Source organism: Carcharodon carcharias, chromosome 13, assembly GCF_017639515.1.
Source record: "Carcharodon carcharias isolate sCarCar2 chromosome 13, sCarCar2.pri, whole genome shotgun sequence".
Taxonomy (NCBI): domain Eukaryota; kingdom Metazoa; phylum Chordata; class Chondrichthyes; order Lamniformes; family Lamnidae; genus Carcharodon; species Carcharodon carcharias.
The window spans coordinates 11,356,882-11,373,814 of record NC_054479.1 but is presented as its reverse complement, the minus strand read 5'-3'; the positions used below and the strand labels follow the sequence as shown (position 1 = coordinate 11,373,814).

General features: G+C 39.0%; 1 protein-coding gene across 4 annotated transcripts in view; it reads right to left on the bottom strand.

Annotated features, from left to right (window-relative positions):
• The window catches only part of cltcl1 (clathrin, heavy chain-like 1), a 69,309-nt gene that overhangs the window by 37,190 nt on the left and 15,186 nt on the right, over window positions 1-16,933 (bottom strand). For all 4 annotated transcript variants that reach the window (XM_041202516.1, XM_041202514.1, XM_041202517.1 and 1 more), the window contains exons 2-10: window positions 12,491-12,698; window positions 7,861-8,129; window positions 6,096-6,257; window positions 5,644-5,757; window positions 4,415-4,588; window positions 3,603-3,800; window positions 2,103-2,303; window positions 1,798-1,950; window positions 1,349-1,471 (exon numbers count right to left, since the gene is read on the bottom strand). In XM_041202516.1, the coding sequence (XP_041058450.1) occupies window positions 1,349-1,471; window positions 1,798-1,950; window positions 2,103-2,303; window positions 3,603-3,800; window positions 4,415-4,588; window positions 5,644-5,757; window positions 6,096-6,257; window positions 7,861-8,129; window positions 12,491-12,698 (1,602 nt within the window). The remainder of the gene's footprint in view (window positions 1-1,348; window positions 1,472-1,797; window positions 1,951-2,102; window positions 2,304-3,602; window positions 3,801-4,414; window positions 4,589-5,643; window positions 5,758-6,095; window positions 6,258-7,860; window positions 8,130-12,490; window positions 12,699-16,933) is intronic.

The following is a 16,933-nucleotide window of genomic DNA, read 5'->3' as shown; positions in this document are numbered from 1 at the left end:
AGGAAGACAAGATTCCTGCTCTTGACAGTTATCCAGCCGATTACAACTGAAGGAGCATGGGGAATGCCTGCTAACAACAAATTGGGCTCTGCTGTGACACCCTTCACAATCAAATAGCCTAACAATTACTGGTTAGTCTTCTGATTCAGGGGGGGTGGGAGTGCCGCCACCCGAACCACAACTGACACATGGTTCCAGGTTCAGGTCCCACTCCTGGGTTTCAGCACAAAAATCAAGACAGACACTCCCGTGCAGTACTGAGGGAGCACTGCAATGTGGGGGGTGCTCACTTTTGGATGAGATGTTAACCTGAGGTCCCATCTGCCTGCTCAGGTGGATGTAAAAGAATGGGTGTTATCTCTGGTGTCTTTAGAGAATACTCATCCCTCAAATCAAACATTACAAAACAGATCTGTTTGTTATTAACTACATCCATAAATTTTGGCAGAATACAGATGTTAATCTGTGATGCTGATACAACCAAGAAAAGCAGAACCAACTTGAAGAATGCCATTTGACAGAGATACCAGAAGTCTGTGGGACGATTCACAGTTTCAGGGGAGGGCAAGTGTGCGCAGATATTCAAAATACAGAAAGTATTAAGCCAAACCACTATCGTAAAAATTTAAATCACTTATATGAAGGCCACTGGAGGAAAAAGATCAATTCCTTCAAAGTTGACATGTAAAATACTATTACTCAAACTGTAGAGTGTAAAACATTCTAAAAGTCACTCAAATTTATTTAGGTTTTACCCTGTTTTACTGTTCTAGATTGTATCTGTAAAGAATTTCAGGGACAAAGTCCAAAAATCCACAATCCTGCCATCATGAGCATTCATTAGTCTATTGTACAATAGGGTAGTACAGTTCATGCAATTTGCAGAAAAAGGTTACTCAATTTCTTCATTGCTGCTTGCACTTTAACAGGAGTGCAAAATGCTGAGAGATCATAAACCAGCTTGCACCACGGCATTAAAGCGTACTTTAAAGTACAATTGCGCAAAAAGAAACTTTCATGAAGTTATACTGATCAAATTTACAGAAAGTCAAAAAGTTGTACAAATGCAATGTGAAGCTGCTGCTTATCAAATGAAGTTCAGAGTTTTGGATTGTTTGAACTTATAGGCCACACTAGGCAGAGAAATGAAAAATGCAATTTTCCACTTTATTTCATCCAAACTTCCATTAACAAAATCTACACTAATTCCCAGAAACCAACAACCCACAGCAGTACCAACAATAGCAAGTGACTAATGATCAAGTTTGACTCAGCACCACTCATCCCCAGCTAAAAAATCAGAAGGCACATAAGGAAACCAAAGCTTAGGCCAAGTGCTGTGACTGACCTGATTGATATTAGCTAGAGGTTCCTCATCCTGGACAAGCATCTGTGCAAATTGAAGTCCTTGGTCAGGGCTCACCCGCATAACATTTCTCAGCAGGAAGACCCAGTCAGGAGTGTAACCAACCTGTCAATACAGATTCACACCAAATCATAAACTTGTACTAGTCTGAAGTCACTGAAACAAGCAACTGCTGCACCTCATGAGACAAGTAATTATATCTTGTGGCCATTATTTTTTGCTGATACTCTGAAAACCAATATACAAGGGTTTACACAATGCAAGTTCGAGTACATGAAGATTTACAAATAGTTCTTTTAATGCACATTTGTCTCTACATGTAAAAATTAAGCTCAAGCATTTTCTAGCAGTGTTAATAGGTTATGAATAATACACTTAACAGGCACCATTTCCAATGGAGCGGGTAATTCATTTAGGATAGAAGACAATACCTTTTTTGCATAGAGAACAATTTTCTGGAATTGCCCAGTCTCCGCAAAACACTGTATAACTTTATTTGGCACATTGGCTCTGAGATAGACACTCAAGGCTAGTGTGGGATCAGCTGTCTTCACCAAGTCCCCCAGCTCCTCAGAACACTCCAGCTACAAAAGTTCAAAGTACATAGTGAATTATAAAATCTGTAGATATTGAAGTGGATGCACAAGTGCTTAAAACTGCATTTTTATTGCATTCATAAAATACTCTAGGTCTTGACAAGCCAGACTACATTCTCCTAATAGAGAAAATGTGTTACCTTGTCTTCCTTTAGCCATTTTTCCAGCAGCTGTTTGCGGCCTTGCTGTAAGACAGGTCGGCAGAGTTCCAGTGATTCGTACTTGTTCAGCTGACCCTGATCAAGGAGTATCCCAAAATACTGGAGAAGAGGTGAAGCTTGGCCTGGCTGGGCTGGGACAGTCTGGAATTTTCTAATAGTGTCTGGAGTCCTCAGAATACCCTAATAATTGAAGACAGTATTAACTCCAAAAGGCATTTAATGTCACAGGTGCCAATTTAATGTGCAAAACTGCATACATTTAGTATAAACTGATTTTACCCACCACACATTTGAGGATTGGTTTTAGGGTGTACCCTCCCACATACACACACTGAATAATTGCAGAGTTTATGGCTCATGCTCAAAATTATTTGAAGTAATGAATGCATCAATTTTATCATCACACTGGAATGCACTACTGAAAATAACAGATGTACAAAAATTTAATGGACTATAGCCCACTGGTTCCAAGCTGTTGCACCACATGGGCCCAGCAGTGAAACAGATTTTGCTGACCTTTCTCAAAGAAAAATAAGCCCTGGTTAGAATTGAGGAAACCCACAAACACCATTAGCATTTATATAGATCTTGCCTTAGTAAATGGAAGAGAGATTAAGAGGGATGACCAAAATGCTTAGTCAACAAGGGTGGGTTTTAAGGAGGCTCTTAAAATGGGGGAGGGAAGGAACTCAGACTGGAGTCAGGAACAGATTTTGTGGGAGCGGAGGGCTGGAGTAGGTGGAGTTAAAGAATGGGCAAGCAAGGCCATGAAGGATTAGATTTTAAAATTCATATCCTTATTCTCTGTGGGAAAAAGCCAAAGGTCAATTTAGGTCAGCAAGAACAAGGGTGATGGGAAAGTGAGTCACCATACAAGAACCTGTGGACAAACTGAAGATTAAATAGCACAAAGGCTGGCTGTTCATAACAGCAGTATTGGAATACTGAATCTGGACGCAAGGGCATAACAAAAAGTACAAGAATTCTAGAGCAAGTAGGGGGATGTTCCAGTTTGAAGCAAGTGGCCTGAGATAGAGAATATTGGGATGAAAGCTCAACTAGAGGATAAATAAGAATAGGAAGCTCACAGCAGTTGTGCAGAGACAGTGGCTAGGAAGGGGAATGGAATTGGCAGCAAGGGAGAGTCTGCGGGTATTTTCTGCTGTATCCTTATGAACAGCAACCAAAAAAAGGTGCCATCGTGGTCCTTGAGAATAAGGCAAGGCAGATAAGGTAGCTGAGAGCTTACCCAAGGAAGATTCTAGCACAGGATAGCTAGATGGGCTTATCCATTCCTCAGTTGGAAAATAGGCTAAAGTGGAAGTCAATACAAACAAATCCAGCAAATTCCAACATGCAAATCTTCAGTGCCGTTCTTTAAACTAAAGTTCAGATCAGAAATTGTCATGACAAATCGGAAGTTTCAAGAAAAAGGTTCATCTTCACAAGCAGGAACAGAGAAGTGTTAAATGCACATACCTTTGGTGCAGATGCAGCTACTTTCGCAGCTTCAGCATAGTTTCCTTGTGCAAACAAAGTATTAAACTTTCGTGCGAAGAGTTCCTCAGCACCAGCAAGGTTGCTCCTTACAGCCATACGCAGAGCCAAGTCTGGGTTTTGGAGCACATTAGTGGCATAATTAACAATATTTTCCTCTTCCACACAGACAGATAATACCTGCAAGTAGAAATCGCCTAATTAAAAGGAACATTCAGCATACCAAGGCCCCTATACAGGTGACAATTTACAGTAAAATGCAAGCAAATCATGTGCAAAGTTTAGTAGAATGTAATCTGCATCTAAACTCATTTAGCCATATCCAAGAAATCTCAATAGTTCAAGTGCTGGGTATACAGGACAGTAAAATAGTAAAGGTTCTACAACTGGCACTTTACATCCCTGGGCTAGAAAATAAAGGTACCCAGCTACATATACACAGGGCAAGATCCCAGTGTTAATTGCCTTGCACTCGATGAATTGCATGGTAACTTGTGATTTCCATGCTATGCCAAGGAACCGATTTCCTTTGTAAAAAAAGGAAGTGAAGTGGCTTTTGCAGTAAAAAGATCCCTTATAAAAATTTCCAATGTGTTTCTGGACTTTAGCTTGTCTTGCCACATTCCACTTCGTTGCTCAGGGACACTACTGCAAGCACTTCATTATATGCCCTTGCAAGCTAAACATTATACACGAACAATTAGGAAGCAGCACAGTAACTCTTCAAACAAAAAAAAACTTCAGCTTCCTCACTGGAGGTCGAGAAACATGAAATCCTTCAGCAGATAACATACCTGTCCTTTTTTATTGACTCCAATAATACCAGACGTGGGTTCGTGGGGAGCGGTCACAAAAATGGTCTCAGCGCTAATACGGTTCATATAGATACAGGCACCAGACTCCAGGTCATACAAGTGGATGTAGCCATACTTAGTAATAAGATATATAACTCCATATTTTGTTCCAATCTACAAAAAAATTGCAGTTATACACAGAACAGAATTCTATCACACTTCCCCATACTTCCATGTATAGAAGTTTATTTTTACCTCTAGGATACCAATTACAAGAATAGATCAATGTTATTTCATGCACTAGGGTGGGTGGATTTTAAGCTGGCATTACATAACCCAATAAAAAGGAATATGGAGATTGTTAAACACTTGTTCGAGTCCCAAGACAAGATTGCCACTCAGCTCTATGATGTTATCGACCATGCCTGAGACTTCAATTTCAGTTTTGTGCCAAAGAGGTTGCTATATCAGAAAGCTAGTGTGCTTGATTGATTCAAAGCTCAGAACCCTGAACTGCAGAAATGGTACAACAGCAAGTCATAGTTCTCCCCAAAATCCTTCACTTATGCAGTTCTCTAAGTCACACTGGTTAATGCAATTAAGTGTCAACTAAAGGCAAAAGTACTTTTACAGTTTAACAGAGTAACTTAATGCCATTGTGTGCCACGCATTACAAAACTTACAATGACTTTGAGGGCCCTGATTTCAGCCAAAGATACTGTTTACTGCAGGGGAAACCCCACAAAAGGAAGGTGGAAAGATAATCTTACTTTTAAATTAGTTACATTAATCCTTCTACTGTTCAAAGAAAAGGAATTGAACATTTTTCTGGTATCCACACCAGTCTTTGAAGATGTGTGCTGAATGTGACTGAGAGGGTACTTACACCAGTCAAATTAGACTGATGGAAGCATAACTGTCAAATGCAGTCCTCTGGCAGAAGGTACAACTGCTGAACTTGTTCACCTGACACTGGCTCTGCATTACAAATTGGTTAGTAAATATCTACTTAATCTTTCACAAAGCCTTATGGTTCTAAATATTGTACCAAATTGTTTGCAAATAAGACACTTGGCAGCCCAGGTTTGTCATTTACAAATTTTGCTTTTGTTAAAGCAAAACATATCAGTAGAATCTTCATGACAAGGCAGCTGCACACTCCTTTAACAGCATGCAACATGCACAGTGGCTGATCTCAAGCAGATGTTTAAAATGAAGTTCACACTTACCTGCATTGCTACTGGAAAATCAGTTTGGGCCTCAGGAGGGAAAAACACATCCACTGCTCTCTTTGTGAAAGGCTGGTTTCCAGCAGCTGGTTGACCTACTTCTATTATATGCAACTGCAAGATATTTTACAAGTTAGTTCCAAAAAGCCAGGGCATACACTTTAGTGACAATACAGTTACATAGCCAATTCCCAGGTGAATTATCCAGGATGTGATGCATCACATTGCATAACAGTTACCCATACACCATTTACTAGTTATAATTTTATGGCAATGCTGTTTTCTACAGTAGCTTGTATTAGGTGAATCAGCACAATTCTTGAAAGTAAATATCAACTCAAGTAGATTTAAACTTTAACATTTGCAGAATGTTAAATGGGTTGAAAATGAACTGCCACAAAGTCTCCATGAAGCAGTTGAGGATTTATTAAAACACTGACTCTGCAACTTACCTTCCCTCCAGCCTGACTGCGCACTGCAAAGCAAAAGAGGGTTGATGGTGCAGGATTCTCTTCCAGTTTGAAGTCAGCAAAGGCTGCAGCATGCCCCTCAATCGGCTGAGATACCTTTCTGTCTACAGAGTACAGCTGCATTGCACCAACTACTCGGTTTTGCTAAATGTGGAAGGGAAGTTGAAAGGAGTAATCAGTTCAGCATGTTCAGTTGCCGGTACTGTTTACATCAGCCCTGAAGTGCACTACCTACAATCTACACCCGATTAGCAAGACCACTAGCTAAGTGAATGGTTGAATTTCTAGCACAGAAGAAGAACTACTAGACTATTGTGGACCTGAATAGTATTCTATTACTAAATCTGGGACTTGTGTGTAAAATTATATTCAACCTTACAAGGTGAAGCTATCAACTTTGTTTTGAAATCTTTCATTTTAGACACCCTTACCCAAGAGCTGTTTTAATAAATACACACAAAATGAGGGAAGTTGAACTTGGGATTCAATGTCTAGCTATTTACTTTTCTCAAAGTCGGGTCATGTCTTCCGTCAACTGCACCACAGAACATTCCAGCAACTATCAAGGTATGACAGGAGATTGTTTAAAAGTCAGTTTCAATTGCAAGAATCTCTAGTAGGGTCTTGCTCCTTGCTGGGCCACCATGATGACAAGTGTCAGTCAAGGTAGCTGTTGGTTCATACATCTTTACTCAGAAGGCTGGCCTGGAAAACTATGCTATCAACTGAAAATGTAATCCTGTGCTAGTAGATAAACCACAACTGCATTACCTCAAACGCATGGACAGTGAGCATTACACCAAAGGGCTGCACGGATTTCCAGTATTGATGTGTCCGGGCAACTAGCAGGAAGACTGACCCAGCTCAAAGCGTTTCAGGTTGGCACTAAAACATGCTTGGCCTTTTTGGCTTCAACAGAGGGAGAAAGAGATAGACTGGCACAGGGGAATCATATTAAGTGGACAGATTTGGCCAAAGTTCCCCATGGTCTGCAATACACAATTGCTATACAGCCTTGCCTTCATGCAGAGTTTAACACCAACACTATCAAGTTAATAGCACCAAAGTGTTAGTTTTTAAAGTGGTTTAGAATTGTCAGTTGCTGACTGAGTTAAAAAAAAACACAATTGGAATTTTAGGCAACTAGAAAAAGCAAATTGTGGAAGAGAGTTTTGGCAAGTGTGATTTGAGCATCTGTGACTACAAATTATTAAAACTGGAATCCAATGTTAAATACCTCTATTTTCTGCCTCTAAGTACATGTAGACAACAGCTACAAAAGCCCTCTGGAACATTCAAGGTCCTGAAACTAGCTAGGAAGAAGTAAGGGGAAAGCTGGTCATCTGAGAAGGAACAGGCACTTGTATAGCACGTTCCACAACCTCAAGATGTCCCAAAGTGCTTTATAGGCATAAACTACTTTAAGTGTAGTCAATAAGGAAAGTGGCAGCCTCCAAAGATCTCAAACAACAATGAGATAACATGTTTCAATGATGCTGCTCAAGGGATTAAGTATTGGCCAGGGCACCATTTCTCTTTGAAATAGTGCCATGGATCATTAGGTCAGCCTGAATAAGCAGACAGGGCCTATATTCTAAATTTCCGATCTGAAGGATGCACTTGCAATGCTTCAACTTAGCCACTGATAACTGTAGTAATAACTTTAAAACTTGGAGTGGAAGAAATCAAAACCGCAATGAGTTAAGGATATATGGCTTTTAAAAAAAAACTTACTACAGCGATCTACCTGTGCAGAAATTCCAATTAGAAGCAGCCACTTCTGTTGAAGGTCTGTCCTGTAGTTAATGATCTGACAGCCTGCCAAGCTTGCATGTCTGTCAAACATCTTCTGTGGTTGAGAGTCACCTTCCATGCTCCAATGGAATACTGCAGTCTCAGTTACCAGGGCAACAGTGTTCAAAGAGATCCATTTCCAGAATGTCACTTCTTCAACCATATTATGTGCTTTCACTTTGCTCTTCATTTCAATGTTAAATATCTGTAGGGTTTTTCCAGCTAGTATGCAAGAAAAAAAATTAGACCATTTGGACAAGATTTTCCACTCACTACATGTACACAAAGTAGAATTCCAAATGTTCAACTATATATGGCATTTGTAACTTGAAATCCTTGCGGTCAGTTTTTAAAGTAGCATACAAGTATGAACACTTCTAGATGCAGCAATATAAAATGCATCAACCCAAACACCATATTTCTTGGCCATGGGTAACCTGATTGCAATGTGAGATCAAAAAGGCAGCTGTAAGCCTCCAACTGGCTCCAGTGAGAAGAACCTCATTTTGAATTCGTAAGGTGAAAATGCTTTGCTTGATGTTTAGTTAAGTCTATAGGCTGCTGTTGCCTTAAAATGGAGATTGGTTTGGGAATCTGTTAAAGCTATGATAGTAGTAATTTGTAGCCATGTGTATATATCTTAACCTGTGTAAATAAAATGTTTCAATTAGTTTAGGTAAAGCCTCGAGAACTGGTGGTCTGATTCCTGAATTTAGAGTCGCATCTCAAACATAAAATTATAGGTTATGACAGTTGTTTAAAATTTCCCTCTGGGAATTTTAAATAACTCTGCTTTACCAACTGCATCGGTCATAACAATACAAGATTTGCATAGTTTGCAGTGCAAGGAATATCTTACACAGCAGGAGTCTGCATTAATGCATAACACCTCAAGCAATACAAAAATGCAATTATTAGCAAGTGCAGTCCGAAGCCATTTCTACAAAGTTTTCTATTCATGATAGATTTCTCTTAACTAGTCAGGGAACACAGCTGAAGACAGACCAACAGCTACACATTTGTTTCCTATCCAGTACTTCATCTCATGACTTCAGCACAGCCATATTTACACAGATGATTGAGGGAAACTAAGATGTTTTCAAACATGAAATTTGTGCAAATGTGCCTGATGAACTGTGTTCTAATAGGAGTACCCAATAACCAAAAGGAATAGTGCCACATTAGCAAAGCTACAGTAACAGACACAAGTACATCAAAAAAGAGGAAATGTCTGATGCAACTACAGAAAGATTTTGTAGATTTTAGTATGCCTATGGGTTTCCAACTTAAATTTGTAATCTAGATCATGAAACACCACCCAAATTCAATTCTACATAGCACAGAACTGTATCATGTTTGACTCATACAGCTGCTCATTTTAAATTGCAGAACTCTCCTAGTCTACCAATTGCCAAATTATTTCTGACTGATCATTCTGATGACATGCAGTTCTATAATAAAACCGATGCACTTAGAACCAGGTCATCACAGTGTGTTGCAAAACAATCAGCTGTTATATGTTAACTAAAGCACCTCTGTTTTGGGGAGAATGAATGACTTGGTGAGGTGGTTGCTTTTTGACCAGCAATTAGAACAACAACAGACTCATGGGGTAGCTGCAGGCCACCTTGGCTCAGGGACTGGTGGGGGTGGGGCAGGGGCAGCAAGTGTTAAAAGAGAAAGAACGCCACAGAGAAAGGTGCATATCTCCATTTCAAGCATCTTCTGTAACATGAAAATCCACCTGGTTCACTGCAACTTCAAACAATTTAGCTGTCAGTAGAACGGATACAATGGCAGAATCACCCATCTGATCAAAAAGTGCATGCCAATAAATCCTACATGTAACCTTTACAATACAACATCTGAGCGACAGTACAGTGAAATGTTGTTCGTTCAGGCAAACTCCACTTCTGGATACTAAGTGAGCCACTCCAGAAGAGAAATGCAAGCTTATTTGCAAAGGCTCATCTTCACAATTTGACAATGGGAGACTAGAGCAGAAAGCACATAAAGCACAAAACATGCATAGATTAATAGGTCATTTTCAGACAGCAAACCACAACCAGAAATACATTTTAAACGAATGTCTGATAAGTTTGCAACACCCATAATTAATGTAACAAGTACTTCATTTACTGGTACAGTTGCCCAAACCACTCATTTTCAACAAATCTTCAGTGGTTTGTCATTTACTCTATATTTTGGCTTTGGTGAAGTAGTTTGTGAAAGAAAGCTCCTAGTCCCATGACTGTAGAAGTCAACCATTTACACTGCAAGACAACTACTACAGCATTTGTTCTCGTCACTAGCATGGGGTTTGCTTGATTATATCAGCAATATTGGTGATCAGTGCAATCCAGACAGATTCAGCTAACCTAGCAATAAAAGATTAGGTAATTTTAAGCAACTAAACATGCCTAAAAACCACATTCCATGTTTTGTGATCTTTTCTGCTGGTTCAAGATTTAATGAGGCCAGATCAGGACCACCCACATGGAGATTCTTCTGATCTGGGAAAGCTCTTCAAATGGCTCAGTTTTAGAAACGTAGGCACCAGCTGGCATGTTTTAATGTCTTTCCATACCAAAAAAAAACTAGTAACTTAAAATGCTAGTGTCACTTCAACTCATTTTCAGTGATTTTAAAATCAGGTTACTCACAGGTGCAGGACAAGACAGCCTTATTTTTAAAAAAAAAGTGTTGCTGATATCTGCCGTTCAATTCTGGCCTTTAGGAATTCCATTGTAATCATTCCGCAACTGGTGGCTAAGCCTTCACCTGCCAAGGCCCCAAGCTCCAGAATTCCTCCATAAACCTCCATCTACCTACCTCTTTCCTCCTTCAAGATGCTCTTTAAAACCTACCTCTGGCCAAGCCTTTGGTTATCTGTCCTGATAGCTTTGTGATTTGCTGTCAAATTTTGTTTGATAGTGCTCCTGTGAAGTGCCTTGGGATGCTTTAGTACAGTAAAGGTACAATATAAATACAAATTTAACAACTTTGTATTAATAAAATTGCAGAATGCCAATACTAAGGGTCTATTATTCTGGTTCGTAGTGCTTTAAATTTGCAATAATGTAAATGATCGGCAGAAACTGGCCTGTAACCTGATCAGTGCAATTACCAGACTGCAATAATGCCATGGATCTGGCTATTATTTTGGTGCCACTAATGATTAGTGCATTAAAATGAAAATCATTACTATCAGACTTACTCTTCAGTCAGCAAGCTCAATCTATTAGCCCCAACACTAGGTGGATATCACCATGCTTGTACAAACTGGTGCTGTAACATTCCTCATTACTAAGGAATTCGGAATAGCAAGATAAAACTGCTTCGTAAATCATCATGCATGGTGAAATTGTCTCAACAGGTATGAAATGGACAGAATAAATGGAAGTATTTTCAGATGCTGACTGACAACTATATTACTGAAAATGCTTCAGACTTATTTACATATAAATGAAGCTGATCTCACTAATTGGCTACTTCTAATTTATGCATTAGGTTGAACTAGATGGTCACAATTTAAAGAGGGAATAAATGCAGAAAAGAAAGCAATTGGATTTAAATTTACTTCAATAGCTTACAATAAAGCTATGAAAATAAAAGTTAACATTTGAATACTGGCAGCTTTTAGTGTAACCTTACCGCAGGCTAAAAGCTAGCCGAAATCTTTTGACTTTCTAAAGTCAAGACCAGCATGAACACAATGGGCAGAATGGCCTTCTGTGCTGTAATGATTGAGATTCTAAAGGTGGAAAACTTATTTTATATGGTCGCCTTAATCAGATCCCTGGTGTGAACAGCATTCAGCAAAGAGTTATTTAAATATTTAGTCATTTGGTACTGCAGAACTTGAGTATTGCTGAGATTAATATTTATTTCTATTTTAGTAACTAGCTGAAAAGGAGTGATCAGTTATCAGATACAGATTTTGCGAACTATCCTTCTTTCTGAAGTGCCTCTTATTAAACTATTTCACAAGTGCAATCATGTACAATCAACATCTCTGGTCAAAGGGCTTAAAATTAACTCATTGCTTTGAAAATAAAACTGGCCTAGGTATCAGAAATATTTGCATAACCACCTCTATCAGGTGGTCAAATGATAAAAAGGTGCACGCCCTGCATAATTTAAGCCTGGTGCTAGAGGTCACCCTGAGCAGACAAAGTGCAATGCAGGTATTAGTCAAACTTTTGGGCGACCTGCCTGCCCAATTAGCATAGTCACTTCAAGCTGTTTTAGACTAGGTTGAGATTTCGATTCCCCTGCCAACAATCTGGCTAGAAATTGATCTAGCTCACAGCAAGATTAAAACACAGTGCAAACATTAAATTGATGTGGTTTGCTTATAATGAAAAGACCCACTTTCTACGGAGACAGAACTACCACAGAACACAGAAAGAACTCACCATCTGAATTGAGACAAGAATGCAGGAAGGAAAATATATAATCAGTAACCAAAAAAAGTGTGCAAGAAGCAATAATTGTGCTTAATGCCAAGAATACACAAGTTACTAATTTGTGATTAGCAAAGCTGTGCTACTTCAACACAGTTGTTATACTTGGAGACATACCTTTCAGAGCAATCACTTTGCTTGCTGGGTTCATAATGACACTGTCAGCAGATATTGGACGTCGAATTGGATTTGTTGGATCATTCAGATCGATCACCACCACTTGTGCCTGTTCTCCCACCTTCTCCCTGATGCAGATGAACTTGTCCGATTCCATGGTAAGGGTACTGAATCCAATGTTGGCAGGATTCACCCCTTGGTTTTGGAGCTTAGAGGAGAGGGGGGAAAACAACACAAACGGGATTTAGTCCCTGACAAATATCCCATGCCTAAATGGAAAAGGTACAATCTAGTATGCCAAGTTACCAATTATTTAAAAGTTACAACGAATGCAAAGTTTAAAACTGCAATCTAGAGGTGGTTGGAGTCATTTGGCCCAGGAGAATGAATTACCCAGTAACTGGAATTAAACAGCCAAGTACAATGACAGATGTTTAGTACTGAAAATGCAAATTAGCTGGTAATTCAAATTAAGCTATGGAAACTGGAGTAGACACTTTGCACCAAACAAATGGCTACTTAGACCAGCTCTCCTGTCTTGGGGAATAAAGCTATTCTTCATTTTAAGTTGCTAAATTTGAAGTGAAAACAACCCCTGTACCATGTACTTAAATTGCTTGATTTAAATTAGAGGTTTTTTTTTGCTCAAACATCTTACATGAGCATTCTACTGGGGAAATAAAGACTGTTCAAAGCAGCCAGATAGAAACCTGCAATTGAATGGCTTGCAAAAAACTCTCCATAATTTCTCCCTTTACAAGAAGCTAGCAGAGTTCTGAAACATTTGTGGTCAGATTAGAATTTTTAATCAGTTGTACTAACCTTAAAAAAAAAGTTAGGATTCTGGTTTTCTTTCACCAACACCACAGAATCAAATTCAAACGAGTTGTGCATGTTGTACCGCTGGAACCATTATGGTGGCCAGCCTGGACTATTTTAATACAATAATTTTACTAAGGATAACCAAAATCAGTTCTGCTAATACATTAAGAATAATTTTGTCAACAGAACCTTATTCTTAAAGCCCAATGTAGAATCAGCTAAATTATGTCCAGGCTTAAACCCTATGCCAAATTAGTAAATCTCAACCAGGGTATCCCGAATTAATTTGGATTTGCCTTCAGAGTTCAAGGTTGGGGAGTTTCACCACTCACTTTCACTATCGCTTATGAAAAGTTGTGTATTTTCACATGAAAATACACAAGTAATACCTACAGAATAAATATCACAGAGCAGGTCAGAGCTTCAAGAACATTTTAGTGTGCAAGAGGAATGATTTCCCCTTGAACATGTTTGGGTCAAGCAACAGTAATACTTTCCTTGAGGAATTTGCACAACAGAAAAAGCTTTTAACGTTAAAACAAGATTCTTCTCAAAAGCAGACGAGAGAAAACTCTAGCAACTTTCCAGTAATTCCAATTAATCTGCTTCATAAAAGTTTCCATCTTATCAACATCTTTCCTAGCTGAGGAAGCTGTTCCAATTGTGCAAGTGCAATACTGTAAGCAGTGCCAAAGACATTGCTAATTATAATAAATTTGGAAAAATGACAAGATGTGAATTAGTACCTCTGGTGCTGCAGATAGTGCCGTATAATTGCAGAAGCAGCAAGCTCAAGTAATAGGACAACTGTGGTAGCCCAATTGGTCAAGTATGGTGCATTCACTAGGGAAGTGAATCTCAACAGTACTGCCTTTCCAAATATGTTTAAAAACAGTTTCTTAATCTCCAAATTAGCTGCATGTAAAGGCCTCAGTACTGCTTCTGGTTAAAATGTTTAGCAGTTTCTTGGCTTAGCATTAAAATTAGGGTTGTCCTGTACTGATGGAGTATCACATTTGACAGATGGCATCTCTGAATGTTAAAACTAAAGCCTGTCTGGCTGAACTGATGAAATTCCCATGGTATTATTCAAAGTTACCCTGGTCAGAATTTCTCCTGCAATCACCCCAGATTTACTGATCCGTCACTTAGAGAGATCTTGCTGTGCAAAGCGGTTCATTTTTCTACATGGATTACTTAGGAGTACAGTGGCCAAATACATGTCTATCACCACTCAAGTGGGGTTAACATACTATACAAAAATGCAACTAACTGTACCAGGTCAAGAGAATAACGCTCAAAGTTTGAGTCCATTTCAAGGATTTCAATCTCTACAAAGCTATATCCAGAAGGTGACTGAATATTGTAGCCTTGTTTGGCACTGGGCATAAACCTCATGCCTCTCCTGTACAATGTAACCCAGTAAACTGAATGTGTTACCAACATGCTAAAGTCTCTACTCTAATGCGACTATACCATAAAACACTGAATTGTTAGGTGTTTCAGCTAGACTCCATGTTTGTGTTGCAGATCCTAGAACAGTTGACAATATACTTGTGCTGCATCACAGTCTACAGAAAGACAGCAAAGCTCCACATTTCTTGTTGGAGATTCCAGAAAATTGAAGTTTATTTTGTGGATTACAAGCAGAGAAAAGTCTAATGAGTTGGTATTCTGCAACAAAAGAACAAGCTTACATTTATATAAAATGTTTCATGATCTCAGGACATGCCAAAGCACATTACAGGCAATGAAGTACTTTGATTTATAGACATTATTGTAATTAGCAAATGCAGCAACCAATTTGCACACAGCAAGTGCCACAAACAGCATTGTGATAAATGTTGTGACAGTGACCAGATTAGGTTTCTGGTATTAGATCACCCCACCACTCAAAATAGTGCCATGGATCCTTTATGTCCACCCTGAGTGCACAGAAGGGGCCTCAGTTTAACCTCTCATTTGAAAGACAGTGTAGCACTTCCTCAGTCCTGCCTAGAAGTCAAATGGACATCTTTCAAAAAGACGATTCTTGATTGGAGGCAAGATTATAGTATTAATAGACTTAGTGCATATCTAATTGCTGCTAAATAGAATTTAGAAAGATTATAGAAGCTGCACAAATTTAAGGAAGCCATGTTCAAATTTCACAGGGCTCTGGTAAACTCACTTCAGTGCAGGTCAGCCAGCACACAGTCATTCAAGCCTCAAGACACTGACATGAAAGGTCACAATGATCTAGGGTCCAAGATCAGCTAGTCTACAAAGACCAAGTCAAATCCAGTTTTTAAACAGATTCTGGCATAATTGGACTCCTAGTGCAATTCTATCCATTTAGAACTACAGCCGTTGACTTATAGGCATTTAAAGCAGAATTTAGCTTTGTGGATAACACTAAGAAGCCTTCCATTTGCTTGTGAAATCTGCAAATACAGCTGCCTCATTTAATGGAAAGGGCTAGGAAACAGTACACAATGTCAAATTAGACATCAGGAGTCCAAACATAGAGGCTATAAGATAGCCATGAATAAATCCAATTGGGAATTCAGGGTTTAAAAACAGTTTATCCTGAGTGATAAAATTGTGAAACTTGCTACCACAAAGTAGAGACAAATACCACAGAAGCATTTAAGAAGTCAGGTAAGTACATGAGGGTGAAGGTATAGAAGGGATATGCTAATAGTGTTAGAAGTAGTAGGGTGGGAGGAGGGTCATGTGAAGCATAAGGGCCACCATAGCCCAGCTGGGCCAAATGGTCTATTTGTGTTGGTACTCAATAATAGATTGGGCAAAATTAGCATCTGAACTTGCAATAATTTAAAATTCCTCAAAGTGATCAATATCCACTTCAAGAAAGAATGATAAAGTTGTAAACCAATATAGAAACGGAGCTTCAAAAATCTGAAGAACAACAACTAAAAACAAATATCCACGACTGCAATAACACAATAAAGAGAAAACACTGGGAATACTCAGCAGATTAAGCAGTATCCAGTTCTGACAGGCCACTGATCTAAAATGTTAACTGGTTCTCTGCAGATACTCAGTATTTCCAGCGCCTGCAGTACTTGATTTGCTAACACAAAATATAGAGGTGCTAAATGGTCAAAACATTTCTTAAAAACAGGCAGATGGAGCAGAGTTATGTATTGAAATTTAGTGAAACTGCTAAATTGAACTTTAAAACAGAAATCACAACCATAAAACACACGGTTGATGCCAATTAGCAGGTTTCACAAGTCTCATTTTTCACATCTGTTTGAAGAAACCACAAGAGGCAAACTAAGCTTCTCTCAGCTAATGTTATTCTACCATTTAGAGGCAAACCAAATTTATAATACTTTAACATAAGTGGTGTATAAAGCTCAGGTGCTTTAAATGGCAGGGAAAATTGAAAGATGTTTGCATTTGTTACACACTAACCCTTCAGCTAGGGGACTTTGGTTCAAATCAAGCCCACTGGAAATGCATAGGGACAATGCTTCAGCCTCTTCCCTGCCACACCCCACCCACCACCCCACCAAATCAATCCCTAAATGCAAGGGTTTTGCTTGCTGATTTCTTCCTGTTGAGAAGAATTAAAACATGAGTCAAGTAGCTTCAACTGTAGTGGAAAGCTCC